The sequence below is a fragment of the Dromiciops gliroides genome, chromosome 6 (assembly GCF_019393635.1).
Source record: "Dromiciops gliroides isolate mDroGli1 chromosome 6, mDroGli1.pri, whole genome shotgun sequence".
NCBI classification, from domain to species: domain Eukaryota; kingdom Metazoa; phylum Chordata; class Mammalia; order Microbiotheria; family Microbiotheriidae; genus Dromiciops; species Dromiciops gliroides.
The window spans coordinates 27,507,489-27,525,092 of NC_057866.1; the positions used below are offsets into that span (position 1 = coordinate 27,507,489).

The following is a 17,604-nucleotide window of genomic DNA, read 5'->3' on the forward strand; positions in this document are numbered from 1 at the left end:
TGCACTGGAGTGGCCCAGCCTAGATGGGCCTGTTGGGTAGCAGATACACCAGCTGTCAGATTGCATTCTGCGTTGGGGCTAGAGGCCTCACAACTGGCCTGCTGTGCCACTAGCTTGCTGAGCTAGGATTGGGTGCTCAGATGCTGATCTGTGCAGTGGCTAAGAACCCTTTGCTGGCTTGCCCAGACACCCTCTGTGCTGCACTGTGCTCCCCTTTTACCCAGATGAAACAGACCTTTGCGGAAGATCTTCTAGGTTATCTTAAGTCGAATGACTGATTTACTGTCTTTTTGCAGGTTTTGTAGTTCCAGAATCTGCTGAGAAGCTTAATTTAACATTCTTTCTGAGGGAAATTTGGGAGAGCTCAGGCAGCTTCCTGGTTTCATTCTACCATCTTGGCTCTGCCTCCAGAATTCCTCAATATTCACGTTTTTTTGGGGGGAGGGGCAATGAGAGTTAAGTGACTTGCCCAGGGTCACACAGCTAGTAAGTGTCAAGTGTCTGAGACAGGATTTGAACTCAGGTCCTCCTGAATCCAAGGCCAGGGCTTTATCCACTGCACCACCTAGGTGCCTCTCAATATTCACTTTTGATGGAAAACTGGACATTTCTGTTTCCTCATGAAAGATTATTTCAATCCTCACTTTAAACTGATCTTTCATATTTAAAGTAGTTTATTTATTTACAATTTTAGGCCTAACCTAAAGAGTTACTTCACAGTAAGGCTAACAGAAATCTATTCCATCCTATCCAGTTTGAACCTGATAAGTGAAACCTTAAATTTTCTTGTGCACAAACTAATTTTTCCTTACATCAGAATATTTTTACCTCTAATTGAGAATTCCTCTCAGCAAAAATCCTACTCCAAAGCACCATTATGGCCCAGTGGCGACCCTGGGCTCTAAAAGGCTAGGCCAGTAGACTACTAGCTCTGATGGTTTCTATCACACTGAAAAGGCTCTGGGTCTTAACTCAGTGATTAACCGTGATGTTTCTGCTTCCTGAGAACCAGCATAGCCCAACATAGCCTCTAGGCAATGAATTCTTTTGCTAAGGAAGCTTGGGAAACAAACAGAAATTTGAAATGAGTCATTTATAGCCAGTCCTTTCTGTTTCTGTGGTGAAGGTGGCAGTGGCTGAAAAGGCGAGGAATCAGTATGTAAACTGTCTAGAAATATTTAGCCATTAGGACTCCTAAATGTGTAATGTTTTTCCAGGGACCAAGGAGTTGACATACAACATATTAATATTGTTCTCACTGTAACTGAAACCAGAACATCAGGTAGCTGCTTTTAAATGCAAGGATGGCTTGTAGGTATCCTTAGAGAGGTAAGTAAGAGGGCTGGAGTAAATGATTTTATCTTGTGCCCAAAGACAAGAAAATTCATTGGACAGACAAGGGCCATCTTGCCTTGCAGTCCTCATGATAAGCATGAGCAAAAAAACCACCATGAAAATATCCAGTTATGGTTATGAAGATAAAGAAGTTTATATGTTAACATCTGCTGAAGACAAAAATGTAGGCAAAGTCTACAAATAGCTTGACAAGATCCTCCCAACAAAGTCAAGTTATGTATTTATACTCTGTGAATTTGATGCAAAGGGTGGGGGGTGGGGAGCACTATTGAAAAAAATGAGTCAGAAAATTTGGTTAAGAATCAAGAAATGAACAAGGCCAAAGGCTTGCAGAATTCACGGAAGTCTCCTGCCAATGTGTCATACAGACTTCCTTCAAAAACAGACTTGAAAGATGAGGAGCATGGCAAACAGCAAGTCTCCACACACAAAAAAGCAACTGACTATGGGCAAAAAATGACTTGTGTAGGACTCATTTCTGAATCAGTTATGAGTGTACAGATAGACCACTGACTTGTTATGGCAAAGATAAACACACCCGAAGTCAGAAGCAACTATAAACAGGAGAAGATAGATATGCAATTATAACATCCAGTCTGACATATTCAAACAAACTACTGATGCCAAAAAGAAAAATAGGAAAAGATGTTTACATAGATAATCAGCATTTTTCTCTAGAAGTTTAATTGCTATGAAGTGCTCACCACAATGTAAAGGTCTTAACAGAGTACAGAACTCTTAATCTTAATATAAGCAAAGGGGCTGGGCAGACATGAACAATGCTGATTTAAAATATGTCAGTCCATAAACTTTTTAAAAAACCTTTTTCATGAAAACTGTATTTCAGCATAAGGGGTTTCTTTTGTGATCCTATGTATTTTACTTTATGCATTTAAAAAACATTATTCTGAGAAGGACTTCATAGGTTTCACCCAAAATGCTAAGAGTCTATGACACAAAAACTTCAAAATGTCTATAATCAGAATTTGATAAAAAAACATATTGGCAAAAACTACTAATGGCAAAAAAACCCCTAACCCCACACCAAACATAGTAGTCAAGTGTTTGACAAATCCACAGACCCCAGGTACTAGAGTAAAAACTTACTATTGGACAAAAAATAGTTGGGAAGCCAAGAGAGCAGACTGGGGGAAAATTCAGGATATACTAACATTTTATACTACAAATCAAGATAGGCTCTTAATGAATAAGATTGAAACATAAAGGATGCCATTATAAACAATTAGAGGAGCAAGAAAGAAATCTTTCAGATCTAAGGATGGGTAAAAAATTCTTGACCAAACAAGATATAGAGAAGACCATAGATGATAAAAATGGACAATTCTGATTCCAGAAAATTTTAAGTTTTGTACAAAAATCAATGCAGCTACAATCAGAAGGGAAATAAATAAATGGGGGAAAATATTTGTGGCACTTCTATGACAAAGTTCTCATTTCTAAGATGTATTGGGAACTGATTCATATTTATAAGACTAAGAACCATTCACCAATTAATAAATAGTCCAAAGAGGCAAACAGGCAGGAAAATGAACCTACCAATACCCACATGAAAAAAAAAATGCTCCAAATAATTAGTAAAAGGCAAATTAAAGCAACTATTAGGTTTAACCTCATACTCATCAGATTGGCAAAACTGATAAAAAGATAATGACAAATGTTGGAGGGGCTGTGGGTAAACAGGAACATTAATGCAATGTTGGTGGAGCTGTGGATTGGTCCATCCATTATGGAAAGCTATTGAGAATTGTGCTCCGCAAATTAGTAAATTGTACATATCCTTTGATTACAACTAAAAAGATAAAAAAAAAAGCAGAAATGGATCCATACAAACAAAAATATTTATAGCAGCTCTTTTTGTGGTAGAAAATAATTGGATATTAAAGAAGTACCCATCAAACAGAAATGCTGAACAAATTATGGTATATGAATCAATGGAATAGCATTGTGGTGGGAGAAATGATGAAGGGGGGCATCGAGGTGGGGCAGTGGATAAGGCACTGGCCCTAGAGTCAGGAGAACCTGAATTAAAATCTGGCTTCAGACACTTACTAGCTGGGTGACCCTGGGCAAGTCATTTAATCTTGATTTCCTCTGAAAGAAAGGAAAGAAGGAAGGAAGAAAGGATGAAGGGAAAGATAAAGCAAGCTGGGAAGAGTTATATGCACTGATGCAGGGTAAAATAAGCAGAACCAGGAAAGCAATTTATACAATGACAAAAATAATGTAAAGATCAACAACTCGGAAAGACTAAGAATGCTGATCAATGCAATGACTAATCATGATTCCAAAGGACTGATGAAGCACACAATCCACCTCCTGACTTACATTTTTGGGACATGACCAGTGTAGGAATTTGCTTTTCTTGACTATACATATTTGTTTATAAGGTTTTGTATTTCTTTATCTTTTTTCATGGGGGCAGGGTGCGGGGAGGAAAGGGAAATAGAGGAGAGAAAACAGATTTTTGTTCACTGAAGACAAATTTTTAAAAACGTGGAGAAGAATAATAGCAGCATTTATATGCTACTTTAAGGTTTGCAAAGCAGTTTACAAAATTACTGCATTGTTCTGGAGGTAGGTGCTACTGTTATCCTCACTTCATAGAAGAGGAAATGGAGGCAGCCAATGTTTAAGTGCCTTATGTAGGGACACAGAGATAGAAAGTGTCTGAGGTTGAATTTGAATACAGGTCTTCATGATCCACTGTTATAACCTACCCACCTCAAATGAGACAACATATTGTAAAATGCTTTGTAAACTTCAAAGTGCTGTATGAATGCTGGCTGTCATTAATGAGATAGTAGAAAATTATAATTCTCCTTAGAAAAGGGTGGTAAAATGAATCTGCAGAGATCCTGGTGCGAGACTCAATTAAGTCAGATCAAGATCATTTAAAGATGAAAATGGAAAAAAAACCAAAGAAACAAAAAAGGGAAGAGATCTCTATATCTATTAGTATTTCTCTAACGAACTCTCCCCTCCCCCATCAATTAAAAAGGGAGCAACTGGATGTGGATTCTAAAATCTTAGTCTAAAAATCTGAACTTTAAAATGGGCAAATGAGAAGACATTGGAGAAGCACTGACTCAAATAGGACAATGAATGAAGCAACTTTTCCTCACATGGAGGTGATAACGAACACATCATCAATACACCCAGGACAAATATAAAGGGAATAAAAATGGACCCAGAGTCGTTAACTTCAGGTAGTTTGACAAGAAGGGTGCTAGCAGCTCCAGGTGATTAGAAAAGGGCTGAATGCAGAAGATGGTGTGAGCCGCATATAAAAGGGAGAAAGGGCCTCTGTGGCAGAAGAAAGGAGGGAATTCAGTCCAGGTATGGGGGATAGCCTGTGCAAAGGAATGGGCAGAAGATGGGAGGGTTGTATGTGAGGCTGGGAAGATAGATTGGGACCAGGTTGTGGAAGCAGGGCTGTTATAAAAGCTAAATAAAGGGGCTTATATTTTAGTCTAGAGGCAATAGGAATGGACCAAGTAGGAGAGTCACACGGTCAGATCTGTGCTTAAGGAAAATTACTTTGGCAACGCTGAGTTGGATGGACTGGAATGGTGTAAGACAGAGGCAGGAAGACTAATTAAAAGACTGTTGCAATAATTTAGGTGAGGGGTAGATGAGGGCCTGAACTAAGGTGGCTGGTCCCAAATCGGCCAATCCACCAGGAGGCAAACAAAATGGTACAAGGAGGGGACAGCTAGATGGCGCAGTGGATAAGGCACCGGCCCTGGATTCAGCAGTATCTGAGTTCAAATCTGGCCTCAGACACTTGACACTTACTAGCTGTGTGACCCTGGGCAACTCACTTAACCCCCATTGCCCTCCCCCCCTCCAAAGTATATTAACCAACTATCAATACTCTAGTGAATTTGCTGTTTTTATAAGATTGGCCACTGTTTAAGCAGAATCAATGAAAGATCACACATGTGATATTCTCTACTAATACTGGTGACTTTTAGTAGCCTGGAGGTTAGGGAGACTTGCTCAGTGTCACCCTGCTAGTATGTTTCTGAGGCAGCATTTGATCCCAGGTCATCCTGACTGTAAGCCCAGCTATCTATTCACTATGGCATGTTGCCTCTTAAAAAAGTACATTTCCTATATCAAGAAGTAAATGAACACATTTTCCATAACAACAACAACAAGATTTTTTTTCTTCTCATAAATTTGGGCTACATTTCTAACTACAGTCATACACTCCATTGGATTTAGATTTATCCTTCAAAATCATACAAAAATAGAATTAGATTATAAAAATTATGGATGTCTCAATTTTACAAAGAAATTCTAGCTCAAATGGTGAATATTTTACTTAGGGCACTAAGGAAAATCAAAGACTAGATCAGCACTAAAGAGATGCTGTTTAACTTTGCTCTGTACCTTAAGCCACAGGAGACAATACTCAGCTTCCAGCTTATCCTTCTGAAAATAGGTAAAATCAATATGAGTTCTTCAAGGAGAAAGTTTTTGACATGGAACTGAAATTCATTTGCTGACTAGTAATGAATGTCACCACTTTAAACAGAAGCATTGTGATATTGCCACATATTCATGAAAGAATGAGAAAGACCCTGCATAATCGAACACTATTGTCTTCCTTACTAAGGCCTAGCATATGTGAAATGAGGATTAATAAGAGGAAGAGATGTTTAATTTTAACCTGAAAACAACCGAAGAAATTATTAGCTACTAACACAGAGACCTATTTGATAACAAATCTGATAAGGTTGGTACAACTTAGAATCTTACTGGGATAAAGGACACTGTTTACTGGCCTAACAAATAATGAATGTGCTCCATGCCATCTAAAACCAATCACTCTAGAAATCTTGCTCTCCTTCCCCTCCAGATATGCTGGTGGAAATGAGTTTCAGCCTTGACCTGTGTTTGAACTAACTACCTCTGGTACTCTGGCAAACTCCCTGTGCCTGAGCCACCAGCCAGGAAGCCCCTAATTGGAATTCTCAGTACTATGGATTGGAAATGTAGCCATCAGGGTATAGTCTAGCTAAAAGCTGGACCTATCGTGAATGCCCTGTAAAATGTGTTATTGATCACAAAGGGAACTTTGGTATAGTTTTTTCCTCCTATTTTGACCCTGAAACTACACACTGTTTTACTGAGCTCCAAGTTAACAAGAAGCCAAGGAGGACCAGAGTTTAGAGCTGGAAGAGATCTGAAAGGCATCACGTCTAACCAATCCCTTGTTTTAGATGAGGAAGCTGAATTAAGAGATGTGACCAGGGTCACACAACTAGTAAGTGTCTGAAGAGGGTTTTGGCCTCAGGTTTTTCTGACCTGAAGTCCAGTGTCATGATGCCCCTAAAAGGTAGCTTTCTGAACTGGAGAAGATCCGATTCTTTTCTCTCCATCTGGTTTAATTTCAACAACAGGCAGATAACAAACATTTTTGAAATGACTATGCAGGGGAGGTAAGCCTCTACAGAAAGAATCAAGTGGTGGGCTCAGTGCTTGACAGGGCAAGCTCTTAACTGGTGGTAAAACCAACCTATTCTGAAGCTCAATATAAGAAAGATGCCTTCTTTTGACCTCAAGATGGGATGATTTCCCTGGAGCTTTAGGTGAGACAAACCAGACACTGAGGAAGTATTGTTCAGATTCAAGGACTATGAGAGGCAGCAAGGCAATGCCCTGGATAGAGTACTCACCATGAAGTTGGAAGGACCTGAGTTCAAATCTCACCTCAGACACTTACTAGCTGTGTGACCCTGGGCAAATGACCAATTAATTGCCTTAAAACATCTGGGGCCATCTCCAGTCGACCTGAAATCTATCTCCCCACTGGATCCAGATAGCTCTGGAGGAGAGAGTGAGGTCTATGACCTTGCACGGCCCTCCCTCACTTAAATCCAATTCAGTGCAAGTCATGACATCATTCCACTGTCATGGTCCTTCTTGGGATGAAGGACAAACAACAAGAGGCAGTCATCACCTGTCAGCTCAGCAGAAATACTGGAGAAAATGTGCCAAATAGTTTTTAGAGCAACTGCCCTGTGCATGGAGTTTGTGTAAAAGCTTCCAGGTCATCCCCCATGCCTGTATCCAGTAAATATTACATCTTGGAGGTAAGGGGAAAGGCTGGGGCTGGAGATTACTTATTTACTTACACACACACAAATAGTCTATGCCATCTGTGTGTATGTGTGTGTGTATATATGTATCCATACACAATATGTATACACATGTGTATATGTGTGCATACACACACACAAATATTTGTGAGTAGTCTTCAGAGAAATGATGGGAGCTATGAAGAGAGAGTACAATAGGAGAATAGAAGAGGGCCCAGAGCTAAATCTTGGATAGATGGAGTTGAAGTTGTCTGGCTACCATGATAGTTCAGATGAGATGTGATGAAGGCCTAAAAATGAATGAAAAACACTCTACTGGAGTCAAGAATCATGCATTCAACTAAAGTCGAAAGACTGCCCTGTCAAAGCCCCCTGTTTGGCCTCCCTGCCGCCAGGCTCTTTCTCAGCTATTTCATCCTCCATCCCGTGAGCAAAGGGATTTTCCTAAAGCACAGGGTTGATCATGTCACTCCTCTACTCAATAAGATGCTTCCCATGTACTTTTTGGATCACACACAAACTCCTGCTTGAGTGGCATTTAAAGCAAGCCTTCATACATCACTCCTTTCTTCCCACTCCATGCTGGCTGCTCCTCACATCAGCCTCTTGGAATCTCTGCTTTCCTTCAAAAATCAGCCCAAGCCATCTTCTATATGAAGCTCTTCCTGACTACCTTCCTCACAGCCAACTCTGTATTCTTTTGGTCTATGCTCTCTCCATGTGCACATGCATGTAAATCACTGGTAAAAGCAGTTCCTAAAAAAGCAACACACAGGGGCAGCTAGGTGGCGCAGTGGATAGAGCACTGGCCCTGGATTCAGGAGTACCTGAGTTCAAATTCGGCCTGAGACACTTAACACTTACTAGCTGTGTGACCCTGGGCAAGTCACTTAACCCCAATTGCCACACTAAAAAAAAAAAAAAAAGCAACACACAAACCAGATTATGATACTTTGTATATGTACATGTTGTTTCCTCTAAGAATATAAACTCCTCAGGGGCAGGGTCTGTTTATCATTTCAAAGCTTAGTACAAATTAAGAGCTTAAGAAATGCTAGCCCATTGATAGATAAAACCAAGACAGTGAACCAGACTGTAAAATGTAATTTGTTATTATTATTATCATTGCAAACACCTTGAAGGCAGAGACTATCTTAACAAATTGCACTGCAAATAGCTGAAGGAGCTGTTAACTGCATAATATTGGGTAGTTGATTTTCCCACTTGCAGACAGACCCAAATTTACCCACTGAGCTTACAAGCTATTAAAGTCCTATAGAGAAGGGATTTGGTTTACTTACTCTATCTAAATCATTTAGCTCTTTTTTCAGTAACTCTGTTGAATGGTAGGAGGACTTTCTCAACCTTCCTCCTCCAGGTTCTATTCCCTGTCCTTTCCCCACTCCCAATGACTTTGTATATTTTGGTATTCCTTATATAATTGGAGCTTAGATTTAGAGTTAGAAGGGACTTTGTTGCTGCAGTCGTTCTGTTGACTCCAACTCTTCCTGACCCCATTTGGGGTCTTCTTCACAAAGATCCTGGAGTGGTTTGCCATTTCCTTCCCCAGCTCATTTTACGGATGAGGAACCAAGGCAAACATGGTGAAGTCATTTGCCCAGAGTTACACAGCTGGTGAGTATCTGAAGGCAGATTTGAACTCAGGGAGATGGGTCTTACTGACTCCAGGGCCAGTTAAGATATACATACTTGCAGTTTTAAACTTCATTAGCCTAAAACTTTACTAAGATTTTTGGGACACCCTGTATATGTATAATAAACTATCCCCAAACCTTCCAAAGAGTCAAATAAGAAATATTGATCAAGATGGAAAAGCATTTGTGGTAGAAGATACAAAAAAGGGAAACTGTGAGGAGCTGGTAAAAGTAGCTCTACCTAGGGGTACCTAGCATACTGGCGCAAGGAACCAGCCAATAAAAATGACTCCTCTTAATATATATGGAAGTCTGCATAACTTATATTGAATTGCTTGAGTTCTGGCGGGGGCGGGGGAACTGGGGAGGGAGGGAGGAAGAGAATTTTGAACACAAAGTTTTAAAAATCGATGTGAAAATTTGTTTTTACATGTAACTTGGGGAAAGCACTAAATAAACAAACATATAAATTATCTATATACACACACACACACACACATACATACATACATACATACAGAGAGAGAGAGAGAGAGGAAAGTCTGAAATGGGTGGTCTCCCAAAGGTTCATTTGTCAGTCCACAGTTTGGAAGTGAAACCCATTTCTCCAGAACAAGTTATCAGTGATATAAATGGTTGCTGGAGTCCTACAAGGTCATTGTAAGACTATATATTTACAAAGTAAAACAGAAAACCAGACCGGTTAAAAACAATTAAGCCACAAAGTCAAAGATTGTGATTTTGCTCGTGTATCCAGGTATAGTCTCGTATAATTATATGATCACAGATTTGGAGCGGGAAGAAGCCTTGGAAGTCAGCTAATGCTATTTTCTCATTTTCACAAATAAGAGAAGTGAGCTTGAGAGAGAGGTCATGCATCTAAGACAGGATGTGGAATCAGCTTTTCCAGAATCCAAAGCCAGTGCTATGTACTTTGCCACCTAGCTGCCCTTCAATCTCACAAATTAGCTACCAGGGAAATGCCTGTCTTTCCTGTGCTAGGATAAAAATTGACAAGCAAACGATCTCTTCTGGGGGAAAAACTGATTACCTCATTGAATGCCTTCATCATTCTAGATTGCAGCAGACTGTCCTTTAAATCAATGCTTCTAGCAATCCAGATATTTAATTGATGAGCACATTTTAAAAATGGTGACCTACTGAACATTTAAGAGAGACACTATGAAATATCAAGATGATGATTTCCAATGTGATTATTCACCTGACTTCCTAAGGAAAGAGAATTCAAGGAGTCACTTTAGTCCTTTTTTGGGGGTAATATTGAGGCTATTATTTTTTTAAGTAAATTCACATTTCTGCTGTTTAGTGTTTCCAAAAACAAGTACCTGGAGGCAGATTTGACTACCCAAGGTATGAACATATTTCAGGTGATAAGAATCTATGAAAAAGAGAAGACAGGAGTTGACTGATTTTTTTTTTCCTTAAAAACGGAAAAGTTCCAGTTTACACACAAGAGATTCAGACCTATATCTCCAACACTGAAACTCCACCTTGATCTCACTCCTAACAATCACCTGAGGACAATTCCATTGTGTTAATGCTACTTATCCCAGGCAATCCAAAAATACGATTGAAACTATAAATGTGGGATTTACAAAGACACAAACTCTAAGGGGTAACACCTTCCGGAGGCGGATTAAGACATTACCAGAAGAGAGAAGCATCACATAGTGTAGTGGAAAGATGGAGACAGAAGAATTGGGCTTGAATGGTAGTTCTACTATTATGTCAGTGTGTGAATTTGAGCAAATCACTTGGGCTCAATGGATCTCCACTGCTCTTTAAAAGGACAGGGTTGGACTAGACCCCCAATTTCCTTTCTAGCTCCAAAATTCTGTGGTCTTTAACAACAGCTTTGATCAGGAATTTAAAAAATACCATATTCTCTTTCTATGGTGGGAGCAATCATAACACAGAAGACTGACAGCAAACAAAGGTGACAGAGTCAGAATGTAACAAACGGGGCGACAGGACTGAAATAAACCTTCCTCAGAGACTGTTTTACTAAATGTTTATGGAACCTGGCTGGTATGCTTCATGAAGCCAAAGAATGTGGCCCACACAAACGCTGTCAATCTAAGAATCTGGCCACTGCCAGAGACAATTGATTCCTTCAGGGGTGTCAACCTGAAAATTAGTAAAACCAGCAATATAACAAAATTAAGGTCTTTAATCGAAGCAGTAAAGTTATAACTAGTGATACCACCATAGGAAGCTAGGCATACACAAAGGGTGGGGCTGAAAACCAAGTTTATATATGGCACAAACAACAAGAAGCACCCAAAACACCCCCAGAGCACTGAAGAGGCAGCTTTTGGGGTTGACTTCCTTTTTTCACCAGTTAAATTCTTTTACACAATAAGCTGAGAGTAAAGAGACTATCTTTAGGAGAGATCTAAAAAGTAATCAGAGGCAATTCATTGGCTTCCGCAAGGAGACCTGGGCAGGTCCCGTTTTATTATGCTTTCTCTAGTACACAACAAGAGCTTACTATAGCTTGAATTTAGCTGAAGTGACCGAAGGTCAACGGGAGCAAGGGCTAGTAGGGCTTGAATGGGTGAGAGGTCACAGCTCCAACTTCTTGCCTCCACACTTTTTCCAAGTTGAAGCTTGTTTACTGTTACATTGTAAACCCGGGGAACCTTGTTTGTATCTGTATAAAATGATGTGCCTCTAGGAATGCAACAGTATCAATATAAAGCAGGACTCCTTACTCCCAAAAGGATTCCGGCCAGACTGGGTCCCTTCAAAGTCTTTCTGTTGGGCCAAGGATTTACTTTCTCCACCAGACACTTGTCTGGTTCCTACAGTTCAGGAATTATTTGGGACAGACCAAGAAAGTCCTCCAGGATGGTCACTATGGACAAGGAAAGAGGAAACAATGCTCTTCTGTCCACAGACAAAAAAAGACATCTATTGTAAACCACTGTAAAATGAGGGCGGGTTTTCTCTTTTCCTATCTCAGGGGTCAGTGGGTAAGTTTGCATCTTCCTGACTAGTGACTACTTTCTCAGTTCACCAATGTCACAGGGTATATAAAAAGCTGTGGCCAAGAACAATATAGCAGAAGAGCCAATGGAAGGAAACCCATGAAAGGCTCCCCAAATTGCAGTAAATGTGACAATTCCCAATCTCATTTCAAGAGGGCCTTGGGGAAAACCGAGACTAGGAAACAAGAACAGGGTGGAGCACACACTGTAATTGGCTCCCACATTAAATTTCAAGCACTGCTAAGAGAGTGATTTGTAAAGGCTGCTTTCTAATGTCTTTGAGGTGGTTATTTTTAAAAGTCTTATGTAGCAGGGTAGCCACTAACAAGGAAACATGGGAACTTTTCCTATCTGAGTGGAGAAGACAGGTGTGACCAAATAATCTACACTTCAGCGAAAAGCACATTATTTCACCAGCTAGACTGTGAAAAGCAGACGATTCTAAATACAAAACAATCAATTCTCTCATTCAGATACAATCTGACATCAAGACCCAACTGACTGAATGTTCAAAAGTCAGGATTCATCACATGTCATCAGATGGGGAGAAGAGCGATTATAAAACCTAATTGTGATAACGGGGCAGATTCACCAGCTGCTAAGCATTTCCTAGATATTTTATTAATTCATTTTATATGACAAGTAGCTTAGGATAAAAAAAGAAAAATCTGATGGCAGAATACTAAGTAAGTTTTAAGTAGCTAGCAGAGATGCAGTATACTAGCAACGACAACATATTCTGTCTAGAAATGCCTTTTATTTTGTTGAATGACTTTTAAATCAAGAAAACAATGTCGAATGAATAAAGACTACTAAGAAGGGAGACCTGGGTTAAAACTCCAGTGGCCATGCTTACCAGTTTGTAACTAGTCAATTCGATTCTCATATCCTCCTAGAAGCAATTCGAGGGCTTTTTTGGGGTTTTGTTTTGTTTTGCTGCAATAAACCCTTTCCTCACGACACTGTGAGTAAGGTTGGGGGAGGGATAGGGACTAGCTTTGTGATTTCACTGGTAAATGACTCCAGGTGTGGAAACTTCCTCTAGCAAAGCAGGTGGGCACCTTCTAGTCTGGGAAACTGTTTTGTGCAAACATGGTCTGAGAGGCTCTTCTGTGTGGGAAGTGCTGGTGAAATACCTCTATGGGACCCTGAGAAGTTGTGACTCGGTCGTGGGTGGTTCGCCCAGGAGTATTGGAGACGGGGTGTCTGGCCATCACATGCAGCACGGTGATTTTCAAGCCGAGCACACAATAGGAGCATAATAAATGCTGGCTGATGGGCTAATTGTAACCACCATGTCTGGCATCTAGTAAGGGATGAGTAAGTGCTTAAGGGCCAGGCTTTGCGCTCTTGGGACTGAATGAATGGGCGCCAGAAAGGAAATCCCGGGTCCGTCCACTTTGCCACGCTGCCTGACCCCGGGAGGGCTGGATCTGAAGCCAGGTGTCCTGGGTGTGAATCCTGTCTCTGCCCATCCTAGCCATGCAGTCTCGGGGCTCTCCCCCATTCCAGGCAGGGCTGGCCAGCGGGCCGAGGCGGTGCCACTCCGGGCCGCCGTCACCGCCGGCTTGATAGGGGAGGGGGATGAGGGAGCCCCGGCGCCCCGGCCCTGGGAGAGGGTCCCCGAGCCCGCCCACCGCTCCTCTTACGGAGGAGGAAACTGAGGCCGGGCCCACGCGGCGCGGCGGGCTCGGCTGGGGGCGAGGGGCGCACGCGCCTGTCGGCGGCCTCGCAGCCCCACGCGGGCGGAGGAGGAGAGGGAAGGAAGGGGGTGGGGTCTGCGGCGAGCCCGGGTCCAGGGGCGCCGGGGCCGCAGCCCGGGGGCCCCCCGTGAGGGGCCGACGCTGCCGCTACCTGCTGCTGGATCTTGCCGTCCTCCGTCACGATCCAGTGGGTGGTGGCCGAGGCGCCGCGAGCCGCGACGCCCAGGAAGACGGAGAGGCCGAGGAGCCAGTGGGGCCCCGGGGCAGGCCGCAGCCCCGAGCGGCCGCGGACCCCGGCCGCCGCTGCCGCCGCCGCCGCCGCCATTTTCCCCCCCCAGCTCGGGTGCTCGCGCCGGAAGCGGAAGTACGGCCCAGCGGCCCGCCATCTTGGTAAGGGAGGTGGGGGGGCGAAGGTGGGGCCTGCGAGGCGGGATTTCCGGCCCGGTTCTGACCAGGGATCCCGGGTCCTCCCGGACCCTGTCTTGGAACTCCAGCCACTAACCCCGGTCCCTTTACCGGCGGAAGTGCCGGGGAAACCGTAAGCCCCTCCTCCTCTGGAGCTGCTCGGCTGGGTGGACAGATGTGCAGACTGCTTTTCCAGAGGTGGGAGGGGTGGGCACACTCCCCCAGCACCCCAGGCTTTCATTTATGTATGTCTGCGTGCATTCATTCTTCACCCGTGCACTCCTTGATTCACTCATTCATTCATTCTCCATTCACTCATTCTTCATGTATGCACGCAGTCTACACTCATTCATCCATGAACTCATTAATTCTTCATTCAAACATTCATTTATTCTTCATTCACTCATTCCTTCTTCAGTCGCTCTTTCATCCATCCACCCATGGACTTGTTCATTCACTCACTCAATTATTCATTCCCACATTCTTTATGTACTCATTTGTTCTTCATTCACTCATTCGTTAATTCACTCATTCTTTATTCACCCATTCATGCATTAATTCAAGCACTCCTTTATTCTTCATTCACTTATTCATTCAACCATGCATGCATTCATTCACTCATTAATTCTTCATACACAATTCATTCATTCATTGTCTTTCCATTCATCCATGCACTCTTTCGTTCTTCATTTATTCTACATGATAGGCTGCATCAGCTAAACAAAAAGTGTTTATTAAGGGACTGCTTGGAAGAGTGCATGGTTCTTGCCCTGGGTGCCTGGATTTCAGGGGGAGGGGGCTCTGTGAACTTGGGTGGGGAAAACATAAGTTCAAATCCTGCCTCAGACACTTAATAATCATGATAAATCCTCAGCCTCAATTTCCTCATCTGTAAAATGGGGGGTTTGTTTTGATGGCCTCTAAGGTTCCTTCCAGCTATCACCCTGTGTATAATTAGAACTTTTTGTACCTAGGCAACAGAATAATGCCTTTTCCCCCTCATTGTATTTAACCATCCAACTTTCTTTAACCCTCCTCCCACTTCCACTTCCCAGTCCTAATCATAGTTTTTGCCTTGTATAGCTCCAATAACAATATAAAACAGTTGATGTTGGAAAGGTATCAGAATGATGGATATTTCAAATCCTGGTACAACTGTTAGTTGCACAAATGTATTTACTTGTGATAAGTCAGTCAATAATCATTTGTTGAAGGCCTTAATAAATAAGCATTTATTTAACATGAATTATTTGCATTTTGAGACCATTCTGCAGCAGGCACCATGCTAAGCACTGGGGAGAAAAAGAAAGGCAAAGGTCAGTCCCAGCCCCCAAGGATACAATCTAATGGAAGAAGCAAGAGGCAAACAACTATGTACCAGAAGCTATAGACAGGATAAACAGGAGATGATCAACAGAGGGAAAAGCACTAGAATTATGAGGGATTGGTTAAGACTTCTGGGAGAAGGTGGAATTTTAACTAGAACTTGACGGAAGGCAGGAGGCAGAGATGAGGGAGGTTATATTATAGGAGATAGCCAGTGAAAATGCCCGGAGAATTGCAGCCAAATACTTCCATGATTATCACCTGGGAGCTAGAGCTTCCTGGAGCAGCAGTGTCCACGTGGTTACTGCTCAGAAACACTCTCTTCTCAGCAGTGCAGATCTTGATTTTGTTCAGTTCCAGTTGCCAGCTTAGGAATGGCATGTATGAGTTACGGAGCATCAAGGGAGACCAAAGTATTCAAGGTAATGCCATAAGGGGACTGGCTGAAGGAGCTGGACATGTTTAGACCGGACAAAATTTAAGGTACCTAAAAAGCTGTTTTCAGGGCTTTGAAGAGCTGCCAGATGGAGGAAAAATTAGCCTTCTTCAGCTTGGTCCAAAATGGCCCCAGTAGTAACAGGTGGAAGTTGTTAATGGCAGCTTTGGGACTGAGGTTAAGAAAAAGCCTTTTTTAAAAAACAAACCAAAAAAACCTTTAAAAAAACCTTTTTTTCTCCAATTACATGTAAAAACGATTTTAACATTTTTTTCAAATTTGGGGTTCCAAATTCTCCCCATCCCCATTGAGAAAGCAAACAACTTTACATAGGTTAGGTATATATAGTCATGCAAAACACATTTCCATGCAAGTCACACTGTGAAAGAAAACCAAAGAAAAGAAAAAGGAAAAGTATCTTAGATCTGTATTCAGCCTTCGCCAGTTTTCTCTTGAGATGGACTGCACCTTTTGTCCTAAGTCCTTCAGAACTGTCTTGGATCACTGAATTGCTGAGAATAGCTAAGTTAATTCACAGTAGATCATCATACAATATTGCTGTTACTATGTACAATGTTCTCCTGGTTCTTCATTTTAGTCGAAGAAAAGCCTCTTTTGATTTAGTGCTGTGGCAAAGTAGAGTGTGCAGCACTGGAGTTCTTCAAAAAAGTTACTGAATAACCCAGCTCCTTATCTGGTATGCTGCAGGGGTAACTCTTGGGGAGATAGATACCTGTGGAACTAGATGACCTCTGCTATCCCTTTCAGCTCGCTGATTCTTTGACTCCAGTTCAAATACAGTCTAAGGTTGATTAACTGTGTGACCTTGAGTAAATCATTTAGCTTTTCCTCATCTCTTAAAATGTAAGCCTTGACCTGATAGCCTCCAAGGGTCCTTCTAATCCCAAATATTTTTACATAAAGCTATAGGTTAGATAACAGCAAAGGAAGATTTCAGAGTTACAAGCTTCTCTACCAGGGCCAGCTTTACTGAAAGCCTAAGAGGCCAATAGCCTCAGGAAAAAATTCCCTTAAGAGAGCCAGATGCACGGGGCAGCTAGTTGGCACGGTGGATAAAGCACAGGCCCTGGATTCAGGAGGAGCTGAGTTCAAATCTGGCCTCAGACACTTGACACTTACTAGCTGTGTGACCCTGGGAAAATCACTTAACCCTCATTGCCTCACCAAAAAAAAAAAAAAAAAAGCAAGAAAAAAAGAGAGAGAGACAGATGCTCCCCTTTTGTCTGTTAGACCAAGGAACAACAAACAGCTTTCCTGATGGAAGGCTGTACAATGGGAAGGGTGCCACAAAGGCAATGTAGGCCTGAAGGTAGAAGAGTACTTTACTCAGGATGTAGAAAAGGAGAGACCAATGGGAAGAAAAACTGATTTTGTTTTCATGTTACCTCCTCCCCCTTTTGGAGGCAGACCTATGATTTTATTGGTTTAGCAAGGGTTCTTAACAACTAAGGTTCATAAACATTAAAAAAAAAACACCCCTGCACCCCCCAAAAAATCCTTGACCATTTACTTATTTTATGATTAATTATCGTTATTTATTTTTAAAGTAATAAATATTTTTAT

General features: G+C 41.9%; 1 protein-coding gene across 1 annotated transcript in view; it reads right to left on the minus strand.

Annotated features, from left to right (window-relative positions):
• TTC17 (tetratricopeptide repeat domain 17) overlaps nt 1-14,499 on the minus strand; it is a 114,057-nt gene extending 99,558 nt beyond the window's left edge. Inside the window, exon 1 of the mRNA XM_043972198.1 lies at nt 14,005-14,499. Within this exon, the coding sequence (XP_043828133.1) occupies nt 14,005-14,499 (495 nt within the window). The remainder of the gene's footprint in view (nt 1-14,004) is intronic.
• Between the last annotated feature and the right edge of the window lie 3,105 nt (nt 14,500-17,604).